The 19692-nt window shown below is 42.5% G+C and overlaps 1 protein-coding gene across 1 annotated transcript in view; it reads left to right on the top strand.

Annotated features, from left to right (window-relative positions):
- Positions 1–528: 528 nt before the first annotated feature.
- spdef (SAM pointed domain containing ets transcription factor) overlaps positions 529–19692 on the top strand; it is a 31669-nt gene continuing 12505 nt past the window's right edge. The window contains exons 1-2 of the mRNA XM_078420360.1: positions 529–976; positions 13270–13467. Of these exons, the coding sequence (XP_078276486.1) occupies positions 529–976; positions 13270–13467 (646 nt within the window). The remainder of the gene's footprint in view (positions 977–13269; positions 13468–19692) is intronic.

The raw sequence follows: 19692 nt of genomic DNA, 5'->3' as shown, positions 1-19692 counted from the left end.
AAATTAGATATTTTTTTAAAAAATCACATGAAACTATTTTTAAGGCCGTGTTAAGCTTAAGAATGATCAATCCTCTTGTTCATCTTGGTGTTGTCCAGAACTAAATCCTCTTCACTTAGAAAATGGCACAAGAACTGTTGCGAAAGAAATGGGTCCTTTTAATTAAAAGTCATGAAAGGAACGTCAGATGTTGTCTGTTTAAGTAGCAGATTTTCTTTACACAAGAAAGAAACTGCAGTTTGGATCCTTTATTTGGTCTAACAGCCACACTTAACGTGATCACCCATTAATATAAGCTGACCCATGAGTAAAATGCTCATTAAAGCCCATTCAGGTTATTACTGGTATATTTAAGTGACCGACTGACCCTGTAATCCCCTGTTTCGAGCTTAAAGCCTCCCAATGAGTTCAATAAACATCATTGCTGTGATGCAGTCAATATTCATCAGTCTATGGATGGTGTTGTTATGCTATTAATCATTTGTCTCTTCTGGCTTTGCTGTAGATTTGAAGGGTCTGCTCAAGGTGATGGGCAGTGCTGGTCGAAGACTGACCATGCTGCATCAGAGCCGGACAGTGTTTGAGGAGGCGATACTGACTAACCTGGAGAAACCCAGCCACCCGAAAGGCCTTGAGTGGACGGTGGTGGAACCATCCAGTAACCCCTCCACCCCTGATCGGACGCTGCCTGTCTACTTGTCCTACTTCGATATGTTGCTAACCGAAGACTGTGCATGGCTATCGAAGGGGTTAGCCGAGCGTCCAGAACTTGACCACACCTTGAAGACTGAGCCACACAAAGAGCCAGAACAATGCCCCATTGTGGACAGTCAGGAGCTTTGTGTGTCCACAGAGCTGGACTATCAGAACAGTATCCACATAGAAGAAAGGTCTCTAGAACAGGTTCAGACCATGGTGGTTGGAGAAGTTCTCAAGGAGATAGAGACAGCCTGTAAGCTACTGAACATTTCTGCAGGTAAATGATACTAAATGTAACTCAAATGACTAGTTTTAATAGCTGAATATTCTAACCAAAGCTGCTTTTTTTCCCTTTCATGTAAAACGTTTCTGAGCCTGGGTAAAATATTTTTGTAAATAGCTAAACCTGGTTTCATTTTGCTCTCATCAATAGAGCTCGATGTAACACCATTTTTAAATGTGTAATCTTCCTTTACTTTTATTATTTCCTAACATTTCTTTACACAATGACTATTCTTGGCGCATAGCGTTTGTATGTAATATAAACACAAAGCGGCAGACTTTCCTAGATTATGCAATGGTTGTAAAATGGTGGTCTAGATTAAGCTGATGCCATGAAGACTTGCAGATTGAGAGTCATGTGATATCGGTGTGTACACTGGGCGCCATAGCTGACTGATCAACAATGTCATAAAATTGTTAGCTCTGGATTAAAGTGACATATTAGCATGTGGCAGATTGTTTCAGAGCAACCACTTTGTACAATGTGATAAATTCTGTTTGCACTGTACTCGAGTGACTATCTGCATTGTCCTACATGAATATTGAATGCATTGAGTCCACAGGTTATAATGGGCTTGCCTTGTTCCTTGCCGATAACAAGGATATCAGTGGATATTTTTAAGGCATAGAAAGATAGATTCTTGATTAATACAGTGTCAGAGGTTATGGGCAGAAGGCATGAGAATGGGGTTAGGAGGGAAAGATAGATCAGCCATGATTGAATGGTGGAGCAGACCTGATGGGGCAAAGGGCCTAATTCTGCTCCTATCCCTTATGACCTCATGACAATACGAGTCTTCTATTGCCTCGATTGTAAACAAGCTCAGTTATATATTTTATTGATCACAAACTGTGGGACATAGTGAGCATTCTCACAATATATCGAACTTCATAATGCTTCAAGCAGCAGATCTAAAACCTGACGCAGCTGCATCAAAAAAACTTGCTGTTCAGCTGCAAGCAAAAAGGAGCCTGATTTGAACAGTTAAAGTGAAGTTACAACATTCAAGTGGAAGGGAAATGATATGGACACAATTTAATAAGGAAAAACGTTGACTGACGAGCACAACATCAGTTTCAAGGGTTGTCTCAGAATACTTTACACGGGTTGATATTGAATACGTGTGAATATCCAAATTAAATAACGCAAAAGGAAGCTACTGTGTTCTTGTGTCAGTATCCTGTCTTTGGAAGAACAATCCAATAGTTCCACTCTCCGTCCACTCTCCATTGCCCTGTAAAATACCCTCTTCCAGTATTAATTCAATTCACTGTTTAAAGTTACCATTGAATTTTATTCAGTCACCAATGCAAGTTATGCATCCCTCACTGATCATCACAGCTCACTGTGTTAAAAATAAAACAATCTGTGACAGATTCTATTACCATTTAAATCTGTGTTCTCAACTTCCCAACTAATTTGGGTCACTGCTTTGAAAACCCTATTGATTTCAGGCAAAGTCAAACAGCCATTCGACACAGTTAAAAACTATGGGGAGGTGGACTGGAAAATGGAGCCTTTGGACAGATTCATTTAGGATGTTATAAAGTCAGCCATGTACAGAGGACATGTCAAGTGGGCACATTAGTGGCCACTGGACCAGAGTTAGACACATAAATAACAGTGTACCTGCTTCACAGCTGACACCCCACCTCTATCATGTGCATTTGTCATTCTTACTTTAATTGCATAAAAGCAAATCAGTTCAGAGTTCATAGACAGCAGAGTTTTAAGATCCAATTTATGCAACAAAAAAAAGAGGCACCAGAACCTTATGCGTACCTCATATCTGAAACAATAGAGAAGGCATTTGGGAGAAGCTGCATCGTGGAACCTGACAGCCGACCAACGCTGCTTCACCTGCTGCTCATTTCTCTATCCCATGGCCCAGCACTTTTCTCTTTCATGCCCTTGTCTCAACGGCTTATTCTTTTAAAACTCCATGTGATCACGTTATTTTCATCTATTTGACATGAGGAGCAGGTGACTTCCTGAATGGTTTTATTGCCTTTGTGTCAGACAATCTGGGAAACTGAATCAGCTTGGTGTCTGTGAGCAGGACAAAAACAGATGGAATCCCTCCATTTCAGAAATGTACAAAGAAAGCTGTCTCCCAATCCAGGTTATACTTATTTATCCTTACCGCAATCACCAACAAATTTAGACTTGTAAATATCCCAAATTTGTGTTTATGCCTTTTGTCAGATGTTGGTGAATTTACAGTTCCATCGTTCCATTTTTTTTTGGTCACTCAAGCCGAGTGGAGCAGGAATTAGAATAAAAGGTTCGGTGGATCTTTAAGGAACTGAGATTTTACCTTGGATTCAAGTCCAGAGGGGGGGTCACTCATTGTCCCAGCATGAAAAATAACATTCTTCCAATAACCGCCTCCTTTCTGGTGTTCATGGGTGAGGTTTTCAGTCGTCTACCTTGTTATCACCCATTACGCTGCATTTCCAACATAGTCCATTATAATTCTTTCTAATTTTCACTCTGCTTTTGTTCTTCGCCTCTGCGCAAGAGATTGTGCTGATTGACATCAGTCCTCCAGTATCTCAAATGCCACTCAGGCTGAACAATGGACACTAACAGAATATTGAACCATGTGGTGAAGATAGATGCAAAGTGTCGGAGTAACTCAGTGGGTCAGGCAGCATCTCTGGAGAAAAAGGATCGGTGATGTTTCGGGTTGGAACCCTTCCTCAGTTCAGACCCGAAACGTCATCGAGTCTTTATCTCCAGAGATGGTGCCTGACCCTCTGAGTTACTCCAGCACTTTGTGTCTATCTTTGATAAAAACCAGCATCTGCAGTTCCTTTCTCCACATTGAACCTTGTGGTGCCTAACAGTCACTTTTGCCCATGATTGGACGCAGTGCATTCCTGTTCTAGCAAGGGCTGTTGGATAGCAATCTGCTGTTAAAGGGAATTGGGCTGATGTATGCAATCAACTAACTCCAGGCAAATGGAAGCCAGTTGCAGCTGTTTCTCAAACTGTGACCAAACAGAAGGTTCACTGAAGCGTGGCACAGTGGTGCAGCAGTAGAGTTGCTGCCTTACAGCTTCAGAGATCCGGGTTCAATCCTGACTATGGGTGTTGTCTGTACGGAGTTTGTACATTCTCCATATGACCACATGGGTTTCCTCCGGTTGCTCCGGTTTCCTCCAACACTCCATAGACATACAGGTTTGTAGGCGAATTGGCTTCGATAAAAATTGTAAATTGTCCATAGTGTGGGATAGTGCTAGTGTATGGGGGTGATTGCTGGCGGGTTTGTATTCGGTGGGCCGAAGGGCCTGTTTCCGCACTGTATCTCTAAAGTCTAAATCCAAGCTGCATGCTTCGGTGCAGTAAACATACTGCCCATTATGAGCAGCCTAGCAGAGTAGCAAGGGCACAGGCAATCTGCAAGATGTCACCCTGTTATCGTTTACAAAACTTATTTATAAATGAAACCATGGCACAGTCAATTCTTCAGTCTTGAAAGAAAGATTTGTATTTATATGGAACCAATGATACCACTTATAGGTGGTCCCAGAGCACCATTAAGTGTGTGTTAAAGTAGGTCACTAGTTTATCCACAAACATCAATGTGAGAACGATCAGTTAATTGGTCTTTCACAATGGTTAATTGAGGAGTAAATATTGGCTAAGGCATTGGGGCCTTGTTTAAAAATAGCTCAATGGGGTATTTTAGGTTAACCAAGGAATCAGATGGGGCCCTGGGTTATCATCTCCAATGGTAATGACAATGGGGAGCTGAGTATGTTAGGAAATTAAAAAAAAGATAATGCAATAATCAAGGGTGATTTTAATCTTCATGTACACTGAGAAACCAATTTAGCAGCAATTCTGTGGAGGATCCATTGATGGATTATATAAGAGATGGGTTTCTAGATCATCCAATGATGGATGACAAATGAACAGGTTATTTTAGATTGGGTTCTGAGTATTGGATGGGGTTAATTTGATCGTTTTGAGTTCTTTAGGAGAGAATTATCATAATATGATAGAATGTTATTTAAGCATTGAAAGTGATTTAGTTCAATATGAAACTCGGGTATTAAATCTGACTGAAGCAAACTGCAATGGCACAAGCTGTAAATTGGTTAAGGTAGATTGGGAAGCTATATCAAAAGGTTTGACAGTGAAGATAGACACAACATACATATTGTTTCGAGACAATATGTATGTTGTGTCTATATTCATGGAAAATGGAATAGAAAGTCTAATGGAAATAATGGAGAACTACAGGTCTAGAGTAAACAGGCAAGCTCAAGAAATCACCATTAGGATAAGCTAACATCAATTAAATTATTGGAACTCCATGGTAATAAATCCTCAGGACTTGATAAACTGTACGCCAAAGCTTTAGAGGCATTGATTATGAATAGATTCTAGAACAGTTCCCACAGATTGGATAGACGTGAATGTAACACCATTATTTAAGAAAGGAAGTATTGGTGATCAGAGGGTGTTCTTGGATAGGAGTCATTGAAAGTTAAATGGCTTTACTGGAAGAGGGCTTTGAGAGAATCTTTGGAATTCTCTACCCGAGAGGATGTGGAGGGTCAGTTTCTGAGTTTACTCAGATTAATTTTTTGTTCAGATATCAAGGGAACCAGGGAATATAAGGTTAGTGCACAAACTAAGGTGAAAGAACATTTGTGCTCTTATTGAATGGAGAAGCAGGCAAAAGAAGTTATGTCTTAGCTCAAATGGTTGTTTTGTAATTTAAGGGCATAAGAACATGTGCACTTAAATGACAAAACAACCATTTTTAAATGAACTATGCGATCGTTAACCACAGTGCAGGGCATGATGAATTCCTGCGTGGTGCAGAGTACACTCAGCGCCTGAGTGCAGAATAAATATTCACGCCGGTAAGTCTGTTCCTTCCTTCCCTCAGATTATTACTGATCTATAGTAAAACAACATAAAATGATGGAACAGCTTTTATCTGGACTTCATTTATCCAGCTCCCTGGTGCAGAGATATCTAGGTGAGGAGTCACAGATAATCTGAATATGAAAGCAGATGGCAAGCAGTGTTCATTTCCTTTTAAAGTTGAGTAATACAGCCCAACCCTTAATAAAATGCCACTCTATCAACTAACAGGCTGGAGACACTAGGCCGGTGAAGCAATCATTTCTAGGTGTGGGTTCGATCAAACTTCTGGTGAACAGGGCTTGGCTAACATCCTGGGCATAACCACCTTTGCCTGCAGGGTTAACCTGAAAGACGTCACGAGGGGCATGGATGAGGTGAATGGTCACAACTGTTTTCCCAGGGTAGGCAAGGCTGAAACTAGAGGCGTAAACTGAGAAGGGAAAGATTTAAAGGAGCACAGAGGTTATGGGGCATATGTAACAATATTGCAGAGGAAATGGTAGAGGTGTGTATAATTACATTGTTTAACACACAGTTGGGCAGGTTCATGGATAGGAATGGTTTGTAGGGATAAGGACCCAAATGCAGGGAATCGGAGCTGGCTCGGGATGGCACCTTGGTCAGTGTGGAGGAGGTGGGCCGAAGAGTCCATTCCACGTGGTATAACTCTATGACTGTATGAGTTTCAATCGCATGAGTTCTCAGGTCACAATTGTTAGTGCTTTGCTGGGCCATAAACCAGAGCACAGAAGACAATGAGCTTATGTTGGAGAGAGTGAATGGGGAACTTACAGATTTTATGGAGAAACATGTAGGTTAGAGAAGATCTTCAATCTTTTCCCCTCCCTCTCCCTCTCATCTCACTGTTTTATGGTTGATTCCAGAGATTCAGCCTCCACTGCTCAATCTGCCAAACAAGGTTTGGTTCCTGCTTCTGGATATAAGTGATCCCTGAAGGCAACACTGAGCTTATGGTGGTACATATATCATCTTAACCTACATTTCTAACTCTTATCACTGATTTGGTTGGACTCCTTTCATAGAAAGAACTTGGGACATCCTCAGAGTGCCCTAATGCTCAACACCTCAAGTAGAATGGACTAATAGAACGCAGGCCAACTGACACATCACCAAGGCCCCACAAACAGCAATGCCACATCAATTTCTTTTGACTTGGCCGGTACAGGTCTGAAGAGTCCTTGACAGTGGATGTTTTTAAGGCAGAGATAGACAAATTCTTGAGTAGAATGGGTGTCAAGGGTTATGGGGAGAAGGCAGGAAAATGGGATTGGGAGGCAGAGATCAGCCATGATTGAATGGCGGAGTGGATTTGATGTGCCGAATGGCCTAATCCTACTATAACTTGTGAACGTGACTCTGGAACATCCATTGTTTGGGCATTTAAAATTCTCATCTATGATTCGCATATGCACGTGCACATCTGAGCTACAAGTCCCAACTGCTACCCCCTGCCTTTCTCCCCCACACCCCCTCTCTTCCCCCCCTCTCCTGTGCCCCACCTGGGTTTACACCTCTTTCTCCCTCCCCTTATAACTACATTCCCTCCCTTGGCTGCACAATTCACAACACTTCAATCTCACACCTTTTGTCTCACACCTTCTGTTTTTTTCGTGTGTGTCTGTGCACGGCACGCGTGTGCGTCTGGGGCAGCATCAGATTTCCTGAGGAATCTCCTCCTCTCCTACTCCAGTGCAGCATCTACTGTATGATCCACTGAGCTTACTCTGTCAGTGGGGAGCCATTATTGAATGCAGCCCTGCTCTACTTCAGCCAGTGACCAAGTCTATCCACTACTGATCAGTAATCAGTAAGTGTGCATATTCTATATTATTATCATTCTGCACAGTGCAGAATCTCTCCCGGCCTCTCAGGCCCCATCATATTACTGGATTTAGCTCCGGTCTTTGAGACAGGCCTAGGAAGTGGCACAGCAGCAGGCAATATCAATGATTCCAATAGACAGGGGGCTGAATATAAGAAAATAACTGCAGATGCTGGTACAAATCGATTTATTCACAAAATGCTGGAGTAACTCAGCAGGTCAGGCAGCATCTCGGGAGAGAAGGAATGGGTGACGTTTCGGGTCGAGACCCTTCTTCAGACTGGCTGACAGGGGGCTGAACTTCCCCAGTGTTAGAGGGTTAATTTGGGGGAATTATTAGAAGATATATCGGGTCTACAATTTGGTGGCATCATATTGACCAAAAGGTAGTTGTTCCTTTTCTAATCTTCGAAGAATTGGAGGCTGACTTTAGCTGATGTCAGTCATTCACTGAGGATTTAATCCAATGAATATTGCAATGAATGTTGCCGACCTGCTGAAATCATTGTAATACACATAGATATTGAGCGATGTTAGTATTTGTTATTGCGATGGGCAAATTCATGCCCGGGGACTGCTGAACATGGCACTCATTTATCCTGCAGAGTTTAAAAAAAGAAACAATCGCTTTTTTTTGTGTTGAATGGCGCCACTGACATGTAGTTCCAATATTTCTGTGCCCTTTCCCCAAAATGACTCAATATTGAAATACAGTCTTCCCAATCAATAATGGAGTCTACCAGATATCTTCAAGACTATTCAAGAAAAAACTAAATACACACAGATAACAGTATTTGTTGACTGGATATTTGCAGCGGAAAGCCAATAATCAAACCAAAGCACATTATTCAGCCAGCGCTGTCTCAGAACAGAGTATACCAAGGTCGTGCTGACCTAAAAAGCACAACATTTGCAATAGTTTAAAGTACAGTGTGTTGGAAATATTGTGATTTATGTTCTACTGATTCTACTTGACCGAAGAAAATGTATTTTCATTCAGGTTGTTATCTCATCAGTCTTAAGGGGAATACTGATGGCATTGTAGGTGGCAGGTGGCAGTGCCAGGCTTCCTCCAAATAGGGTCTTGAAATGCCACCTTGCTGGCTGGGGCTTTGGGGCAGGTACGAGCTACAACAGATTATATCAAGTAAATGCTTTGGTCCAATGCTCTTGGTGTGGAGTGGCTTTACACAGCCTGTGAGTTGGAGGGAGTGCCACAGGCCAGTCCTGCTCTTTAACCTGCAGCATGGCCTCTTGCTGGTCACACGGGTAACATCACAATTACCGCCCCATCCAAATGGCAGCTTGCTACTATTGACTATGATAGCTAAAAGGCCATTCTAACCTGACCACTCCTACTGTTATGCCTTTGCCTGTTATTGCTGTGCACTTTCCAGTCCAGTTATTAGCCACCAAGAGGAAAAAATCACGCATTGATTTTCAGCTATGGATTATTGTTTCTATTGCTGACATTAAAATTCATACACCGCTAAAGACAGATTTGATTAGTCATGTGGTGATCATGTTGTGTGGGTCTTTGTGGCCTCGTCAGTGCCTGATGTCTCAGCTTGGTGGAATGAATTGCTTGGCTTTGTACGTCGATCAGGAAGCAATTGCAACTACCATTCAGTAGGGAATCAAGGGCAAGGGCTTAAATCAGCAAGTAATCAAAACTCAGCTTCAGCCCATTGCAAATATGCTTGCATCTAGTTTAACTGCGGCAGTCAAGGGGGTCAAGTCAAGTTTATTACTATATGCACAAGTACGGTGAGGTACAGGTAAGATGAAAAAAATCTTGCTTGCCGTAACGTTACCGGCACCTAGGTCGAGACCCTTCTTCAGACTGATGTCAGGGGAGTGGGCGGTACAGAGATAAAATGTAGTCGGAGACAGTAAGACCGGTAACAGTATGGGGAAGGGGGAGGGAATGTAGAGAAAGAGAAAGCAAGGGCTACTTGAAGTTAGAGAAGTCAATATTCATACTGTTGGGGTGCAAGCTACCCCAGCAAAAATATGAAGTGCTGTTCCTCCAATTTGCGCTGGGCCTCACTCTGACAATGGAGGAGGCTCAGGACAGAAATATCAATGTGGGAATTATTTATTTGGTTTTGTTTACATTGATCAAGAGGTTGCTGGGTGTTCTGTTGCCCTCCTGTTTGCTGACAGCAACAGCGATGTCAGCGAATTTAGAGATTGCATTAGAGCCGTGGTTCGGCACACAGTCATGGGTGTAAAGAAAGTTGAGCAGGGTGCTAGACGTGGAACTTTGACCTGCGCCTGTGTCAATGGTCATTGAGGAGGGGAGATCGATCCACACTGTTTGGGGTCGGCCAATGAGAAAATCAAGGATCCAGAAGTAAAGAGAGGTACAGAGGCCCAGGTCTTGGGGCTTGGTGATAAGTTTGGAAGAGATGATAGTGTTGAAGGTGGAGCTTTAGTCGATGTAGCCTGATGTATGTGTTCCTATTATCCAGTTGATCCAGAGCAGAGAGGGGAACCAATGACAAATCATGTACTGTTGACCTGCCGTGGTGATAAATGAATTGAAGTAGATCCTGGTCATTTCTGACTTTTTTGTTTAATTCACAAAGTGCTGGAATAGCTCAGTGGGTCAGGCACCATCTCTGGAGACCATGGATAGGTGACATTTCAGGTGCCAACCCATGACATTGCATATCCATGTTTCCCCAGAGATGCTGTCTGACCCACTGAGTTACTCCAGCAATTTGTGTCCTTTTGTGTAAACCACCATGTGCAATACCTTGTTTCTTTATTTATGAGAGATCTGTTCTGGGTAAAGTGGTCTGGCTATTAAATATGGAAGTTTTTAAAATCTCATCTAGTGACCCCCACTTCCATTTCCCACTGCTTGCCTTATCATCAACCTGCAAAGTATCACAATTATTGGGGCTTCAACTGGTGCAAAAACTGTGCAGTGGCAATAAATTCAAAGAACCAATTTACATAACTGAGAATTTGTTATCTCTGTTTTAAGGAAATTGTGAGGTGGCGTTTTTGATGTTCTTTGAAAGCAACAAATGGGGCCTTGTTTTAACATGCAGTCTACTTGACAACCCCTGACTGTGTTGTGTTGCCCATGAACTGGGGCTTCAAGCTGGATACTATGCTCAAGTCTCTGGAAATAGACCTGAACCCCTTACGTGTGACTCAGAGACAAAAGCATTTCCCACTGACTCACAGCTGATTTGGAACTTGCAAGCATGTGAATTAGAGGCAGGAATTGACCATTGGGCTACAGTTTCCTTTGCCATTTAGTACAATCATGCCCAATCTGATGATCATCTCAAATCCATATTCCTGTTCCCTCCCACAACCATGAAATACTGTATGTTTTCCCGTTACATCACTTCTGCCATCACTTCTGCCATCACTTCTGCCATCACTCAAGCTTTACATTTATCCGACTTTAAGATCTCAGCTTTACATCTTCATTTCTTCCAGTTTGCCAGTTCTTCCTGGTATCTTGGTCTCTAGTGCGTTATTCATAAAAAAGGCTAGGAAGTTGGCACCGCAAATAATTAGGAAAGCTAATAGATGATTATTATTAATTGCTAGGGGGTTGTTGAGAGCCGTATATTTTGCTTCAGTTATATAGAATGTCGGTGCAGTCATATCTACAGTGCCACGTACAGCATTGGTCTCCTTAAGGAAAGATGATAACGAATTGGAAACAGTTTAGAAGAGGTTTATTAGACTAGCATCTGGTATGGGTCATTTCTCTTGTGAGGAAAAATGAGGCAAAGCCTTTTCGCTCGGAGAGTCATGAATCTTTTGAATGATCTTTGTTATGGTGTTGGGGAAGGGCAGGAAGAGTGTGGAGTCTATGAATATTTTTCATAGACAGATACTCAATAAGCAAGAGGTGAAAGGTTACCCCAAAGGGATGACAATGACACAAAACTACGAATCAAAGCAGCACATTTCATGGGTGTAGGAGGGAACGTTAGCAACCTAGTGAGGAACGCAGTCACAAGAACGAGAGTGGAATGCTGACCAAATCTTTAATACCCCAGTAAAAGCCTGGAATGCTTTCTTGCCTTCTGGGGCCAGAGGGAGATTTTATAGAGAAAGATTATGGAAGGGGACGAAGTATGGGAGGAAGAAGTAGTTAAAAAAGGATTGAAGTCAATCACTGTGAATAACTCCCTGTCACGAACTGTAATGAGAAAACATAAAAAGACATAAAAGGGCTTTTATCAGATGAGAGTTTCCATAACTGCCATGTTATATCATGCATTAGGGTTTATCCAAGCTTATATTATACAGTGACTCAATTTATAATGATACATTTAGACATTGCCTTTCATCTTTTTCTCACCCTAAGGCACATGAAATGCTAATAAACAATAAAGGAACTTTGAACAGAGCAAGTTTCCACAGTCAATGAGAAAATTACCTGTTTTAATAATGTTAATTGAAGGGTAATTCTGGCCAAGAAACAAGGGAACACTTCTGTGATCCTCCTCGAAATAGTACCATGGGATCACCGATGGTGACCTAAGAGGCCAAATCGGGCTTTGGCTTATCTTATCATCCAAAAGACACTTCAGTGCTGCAGTATATCAAAAGCTAAAATAGTTACATTTAATACCCTGGAGAACTAACAACTAACACATCAGGGTAAGGACTGCTGCTGATCAACTGAGCCAGAGCTGTCGTATGTTCATGGTGACCTGTCATTTGTGACAATTTAGGAAACTTCCTTGGATTCAAGAAACATCCATGTGAACTAACGGTCTCGAGTCCATCTTGGTTCTGTTGCTTCTTATTGACTGTCTTGCCACTGTCCCCCTCCCCCTCCCCCCTCCATCCCACTGACTATCGGTGGGCATCCTGCTTTTAAAACAAGCAATATTCCAGCCACTGCTGAGGGAGGTCCTCAACACAGTGGGAGTGGCAAGACAGGAACCCTCCTTTGCATTTAACAGGTAGAAGAAAAAGTGAGATGGCACTTGTTAAAATCCAGGCAAATTAGCAATGTGTAGCGTGTGAGAATGTACTCTGCAACCTGTGGTCTCACATATGTTACAAAGTTAAATTGTTTGATTGATTCATTGACTGAGCAATGCAGAAAACAAATTTGAGTTATGCATTTTATATAAAAACTAGACCAAGTGGACCCCGTTGTGCCCAAACCTCTCCTGTGTTGGTGCAGCACCCTCTCCTCCCCCCCTCCCCCCCATCCACCCCCCCCTCCCCTCCCCCCATCCCCTCCCTCCCCTCCCCCCCCTCCTTCCCTAGGAGATAGATTTAAACTTTAAAATGTGAATAACTTTAAAAATATAACACCGATTTCAATGAAACTTCTTCCATTCACACCAAAGGGTTGATGGTGAGTAAGGTGGGCCTAAAATTGTCCTGCTATCGTGTACCGGTTTGGCTGTAGTTCAGGAACAAACAAACAAAGAAACGAGAGTTTTAGTATATGCATAATGTTCCCTTCAGATTAAGAAAATGAACGCCATGTTATCTTGCCAGTGTCTTGAATTGATAAGGTTTCTGTAATTAACTGCAATGTTTTGTTATTTTTCAGATCCAATGGAGTGGAGTGTAGGGAATGTCCAAAAGTGGATCTTATGGACTGAACATCAATACCGACTGCCACAGATTGGGAAATCCTTCCAGGATCTCAGTGGGAAAGACCTCTGCTCCATGTCGGAAGAGGAGTTCAGGCAGAGATCTCCGATGTGCGGTGATATCTTGTATGCCCACTTAGACATCTGGAAATCTGGTATGTGCTCATCTTGACTGAAAAGCAGTATCACCCAAATCCCCCACACTTATGTGTAGAAAGAAACTGCAGATGCTGGCTTCAACTGAAGATAGGCACAAAATGCTATACTAACTCAGTGGGACAGGCAGCATCTCTGGAGAGAAGGAATGGGTGATGTTTCGGGTCGAGAAGTCTGAAGAAGGGTCTGAATCTGAAACATCACCCATTCCTTCTCTCCAGAGATGCTGCCTGTCCCGCTGAGTTACTCCAGCATTTTGTGTCTACCCCCCACACTCATGTTAACTGACATAACGGTTAGGTGAATCAAACTCGCTATAATAAGGAGGTTGTTAATTTGTGGAGTGTACACAAGATCCTTTCTGGATCAATAAGTTGAGGAACCTGTTGGAAAAAAAGATTATTTTAGATTTTCAATGAGAAAGAGTTGATTGATAATCTTGTATACAAGGGGCTTTGTGATAATGTGAACATACTATGAAAGAATTTTTTATTCTAAATGCCCCAATTTTATTTAGAACTCGATAAAGTTTAGTTACCTTCCAGAATTCCACTTCAGCCATGGGCAGCAGTTATTGGCAAGCTATTCCACCATGGAAAACATCTCAGGCTAACTTGATCTGCCCTAATTTCCCATAAACAAACATTTTATCATGTTGTTGGATTGAGAGTCATAGAAATCATGGTCTTGTTTTATTCCCTTACTGTCTGAGATCAATTTTGGTGCTATTGTTTGAATATCCGGTATCAAAAATAATATGCACAGCATGGATTTCTGTGGTAAAACCAGTTTAGTTCAATGATCGTGTAGGTTTTTTTTTTCCATTATTGGGAGAGTCAATTATTATCAGAGGGCACTGCCTCTAAAATGGAGGTTGACAGATCGTCGGAGATTAACACGTGCTTGATTTAGTACGGGTGTCAGGGGTTATAGGGAGAAGGCAGGAGAATGGGGTTAAGAGGGAAAGATAGATCAGCCATGATTGAATGGCGGAGTAACTTGATGGGCCGAATGACCTAATTCTGCTCCAATAACTTATGAACATGAACATAAGAATAAAAGGAAGGACCTTTAGAAACGCGATGAGGAGGAATTTCTTTAACCAGAGAGAGGTGAATCTGTGTAATTCATTGCCACAGATAGTGGTGGAGGCCAAGTCAGTGGGTATTTTTAAAGCAGAAATTGATAGGTTCTTGATTACTACGGGGGGTCAAAGGTTAAGTGGAGTCGGCAAGAAAGTGTGATTGAGAGGGAAAAATAGATCAGCCGTGATCAAGTGGCAGAGTGGACTGGATGGGCCGAATGTTTAATTCTGCTTCTGTGTCTTATGGGCTATGGTCTTACTCCCGACATTGTCCCACCTCTGTTTACAAAGTTTTATTCTGAAATCATCTGGTGCAAATCTTGCCCACGGTGTAATCTGCCAGATGGTCTCTTGCATTCTGGAGCTGTCAATGGTCAGACAGCACCAACTGCATTCCCTGCACAAGGTAATTTAGGTTTCATTGCCTGGTTAAGTTGCATCTGCAGCCAATCCATGCTCCATTGCTCATGTTATGGATAAACATCTTAGAGCTTGGTTATAATTAGGGCACTCTGATCCTTTGTTGGATGGTTCCATAATGTACATGTAGTTTGGAATGATCCAATATTAACAGGAAGCTCTTTTTTCAATGCTGATGGAGCTTGCCGTTCTTTCATGTTGTAATATCAGGCTTAGCATAAATCAGGAGAGTGCATGTAACAGGGTAATGGAGAAAGCCTATGAGAGACTAACTTTCTAGAATGAATGAAGCAAATCCTTATGGAAAAAAGGGTCTCGACCCGAAACGTCACCCATTCCTTCTATCCAGAGATGCTGCCTGTTCCGCTGAGTTACTCCAGCATGTCTATCTACAGACAATAGACAATAGATAATAGGTGCAGGAGTAGGCCATTCGGCCCTTCGAACCAGCACCGCCATTCAATGTGATCATGGCTGATCATTCTCAATCAGTACCCCGTTCCTGCCTTCTCCCCATACCCCCTGACTCCGCTATCCTTAAGAGCTCTATCCAGCTCTCTCTTGAATGCATTCAGAGAATTGGCCTCCACTGCCTTCTGAGGCAGAGAATTCCACAGATTCACAACTCTCTGACTGAAAAAGTTTTTCCTCATCTCAGTTCTAAATGGCCTACCCACAACTGTGGCCCCTTGTTCTGGACTCCCCCAACATTGGGAACATGTTTCCTGCCTCTAACGTGTCCAACCCCTTAATAATCTTATACGTTTCGATAAGATCTAAAGGGTAATTACATTGCCAATTAGTCAACTAATGTACCTTTGGGATGCAAGAGGAAATACATGTGGTCATGGGGAGAAGGTGTAAACTGCGTGCAGACACCAGCGGAGTTACGCCAGAATTTGGTGTCTATTCTTATAAAAAGGAATGCACACAGGTGCCCTCTTGGATCAATAAGCCGAGGAACCTTTACTTCAGAGATACAGCACTGAACCAGGCTCTTCGGCCCATCCAGTCCACGGCGACCAGTGTTCAACCCGTACACAGGAACTAAGCTTCACACTCTGGACAATCTACAATTTTTACTCTACCGCTGCTCCACTGTGCCACCTCACTGAAAGTATGAGGGAAAAGATTATATTAGGTCTTCTATTGTGCAGTGGAATATAATTAATTGATAACCTTGCTGTAAAAGGGCCTTTGGGGAATAATGACCGCAACATGAATGGATTTGACTCCATTTAAAAGTGACATTGTTCAATCCAAAACTAGGCTCTTAAATCCAAACATTGGGAAATATGGAGGAAGTGTGGTTGATTGGGAAAACACGTTGAAAGGCATAATGGCGGATATGTGATGGGTGAAATTTAAGGAGATAACGCAAACAAAATACTTTCTTTTGAGACACAAAGTCAAACAGGAAAAATGATTCAACTGCAGCTAACAAGAGAATTAAAGGCGTAATTATAACAAAGAAAGGGGCATTTATTGTTGCCAGAAATATCAGTAATTCTGAGGATTGGGAGTATTTTCATGAAGGCAGAAGCAAAGGAAATATATAATTCCTCTGATACATGTCTGAAGAAGGGTCTCAACCCGAAACGTCACCCATTCCTTCTCTCCAGAGATGATGCCTGTCCGCTGAGTTACTCCAGCTTTTTGTATCTATCTTCGGTTTAAACCAGCATCTGCAGTTCCTTCCTATACGAAATATGTAATTTCTCAGCCAATTCCCCATTTGCCATTATATAGTTTCTTGTCCCAGTCTGAAGATGGTCCACATTTGGCTTCACTCATTTACAAGGATGTCCTTCCTCAAATTAGGAGACCAAAACTGCACACAATACTCCAGATGTGGTCTCACTATGGCCCAGTACAACGGCAGAAGGACCTCTTTACTCCTCTCGTTATGTAGGCCAACATGCCATTAGCTTTCTTCACTGGCTGCTGTACCTGCATGTTTACTTTCAGTGACTGGTGTACAAGGACACCAAGGTCTTGTTGCACTTCCCTTTTTCCTAATTTGATACCATTGAGATAATAATCTGCCTTGTTCTTGTTCTTGCCGCCAAAGTGGACAACCTTACATTTATCTACATTATACTGCATCTGCCATCTGCATCACTCAACCTATATAAGTCACCCTACAACCTCCTAGCATTCTCTTCGCAGTTCACACTGCCCACAGCTTTGTGTCATCTGCAAATTTGCTAGTGTTACTTTTAATTCCATCACCTAAATCACTCACCACTGCCTGCCATTCTGAAAAGGACCCATTTATTCCTACTCTTTGTTTCCTGTCTGCCAACCAATTCTCTATCCCTGTCAATACCCTACCCCTAATATCATGTGCTCTAATTTGCCCACTCATCTCCTGTGTGGGACCTTATCAGCTTGCTGAAAGTCCAGATCCATTACATCCACTGGCTCTCCTTCATCCATTTTACTTGTCACATCCTCAAAAAATTCCAGAAGGTTAGTCAAGCAGGATTTCCCCTTCATAAATCCATGCTGACTTGGACCAATCCTTTTACTGTTATCCAAATGCACCATTATTACTTCTTTAATAATTGACTCCAGCATCTTCCCCACCACCGATGTCAGGATAACTGGTCTATAATTCCCCGTTTTCTCTCTCGCTCCTTTCTTGAAAAGTGTGATAACATTAGCTACCGTCCAATCCACAGGAACTGATCCTGAATCTACAGAACATTGGAAAATGATTACCAATGCGTCCACGATTTCTATAGCCACCTCCTTGAGTACCCTGGGATGCAGACCATCAGGCCCTGAGGATTTATCAGCCTTCAGTCCCATCAGTCTATCCAATACTATTTCTCATCTAAAGCAAATTTCGACTTGCTAGTGAGGCAGTGCAGCGTAGGTTCACGAGGTTAATCCCTGGGATGGCGGGACTGTCATATGAGAAAATATTAGAAAGACTGGGTTTGTATTCACTGGAATTTAGAATGAGAGGTTATAGAAACATATAAAATTGTAAAAGGACTGGACAAGCTAGATGCAGGAGAAATGTTCCCGATGTTGCGGGAGTCCAGAACCAGGCGCCACAGTCTAAGAATAAAGGGGAGGCCATTTAAAACTGAGATGATAAAAAACTTTTTCACCAAGGGAGTTGTGAATTTGTGGAATTCTCTGCCACAGTAGAGGCCAATTCACTGGATGAATTTAAAAGAGAGTTAGATAGAGCTCATGGGGCTAGCGGAATTAAGGGATATGGGGAGAAGGCAGGCGTGGGTTACTGATTGTGGATGATCAGCCATGATCGCAATGAATGGTGGTGCTGGCTCGAAGGGCCAAATGGCCTCCTCCTGCACCCATTTTCTATGGTTCTATGTTTCTATGTTTCTAATAAAAGGATCGTTCTCAGGTTGGCTGGGTAGTGGGGTACCACATGGGTTGGTAACTGAACCCCAGCTATCTGCAAGCTGTATTAACAGTTTGGTTGATGATACTAAACTAGATGGAACTGTGAAAGTGGCAGAGGTTATAGAGGCTTTAGGGATTTAGACAATCCGAATGGGGAAGAGCACAGCAGATGGAATATAATACAAGTTCCTAGAAGTAAATATCACCAGCAACCTGTCCTGGACCAGCCATATCGAAGCAATGGCCAAGAAAAGACACCATCGCCACTACTTCCTTAGAAGGCTCAGGGAGTTTAACCTAACTTAGGAAGTAGGAACTTGCAGAGAATTGTGGTCACAGCCCTGACCATCACACAAACCAACCTCTCTTCCATTAACTCCATCTACACTTCAATTGCCACCAGCATAATCAAGGTGTCTCACCCCATACACTCCCTCGTCTCCCCTCTCCCATCAGGCAAGAGGTACAGAAGTGTGAATACACACACCTCCAGATTCAGGGACAGCTTCTTCCCAGCTGTTATCAGGCAACTGAACCATCCTATCACCAACTAGAGAGCAGCCCTAACCTACCATCTACCTCACTGGAGACCCTTGGACTATCTTTAATTGGACTTTACTGGACTTTGCCTTTCATTCTATGTTATTCCCTTTATCATGTACTTGTACACTGTGGATGCCTCGATTGTAATCATATATAGTCTTTCTACTGACTATGTAGGCAGGCAACAAAAAAAGCTTTTCACAGGACCTAAAAATAAACTAAACAAAACTATGGAATATGTGAGGTGGTCCACTTTGATTTGCGTCACAGAAAAGCATGAGTATGAAAAGGAGAGAGATTGGGTTGTGTTGATGTTGAAATGAAAGCTGGTGAGAGACGAGAGGCAGGACAAAGCATGGCAAGTAATAGGTGGACACGGGTGAGGTTTTTTTAAAATAGGCAGACTGTTGGAAAGGGATTAAAGCAGAAAGTGTGAGACAGATGGATTGAAGAGTTGCAAATTGTGAAGCCAGAAGAAGGAAAGTAGGAGGAGGAGTAGGGGAGGGGGAGAGAAGTAATAGATGTGAGCTAAGGTGAGGCACAGGAGTTAAGGGGGGGGGGGGGGAGGGGTGAAAGGGAGGATGGGGGGGGGGGGGGGGGGGGAGGGGGAGGGAGGGGAGGTTAGAAGCTACCTAAAATTGTAGAATTCAATGTTTCATATAGTTTGGGTTGTAAGCTACCCAAGTGAAGCATCTGCAGATCCTTGTTACTGAGATCCTGAATGGGAATTGATAGGGTCAATGCTGAGAAGATACCTCTCCTCATGAGCGTATCTTATGCATTCAAGAGAGAG

Source organism: Rhinoraja longicauda, chromosome 24 (assembly GCF_053455715.1).
Source record: "Rhinoraja longicauda isolate Sanriku21f chromosome 24, sRhiLon1.1, whole genome shotgun sequence".
Lineage (NCBI taxonomy): Eukaryota > Metazoa > Chordata > Chondrichthyes > Rajiformes > Arhynchobatidae > Rhinoraja > Rhinoraja longicauda.
The sequence above is the reverse complement of the archived record's forward strand: the minus strand, read 5'-3'. Positions and strand labels throughout refer to the sequence as shown.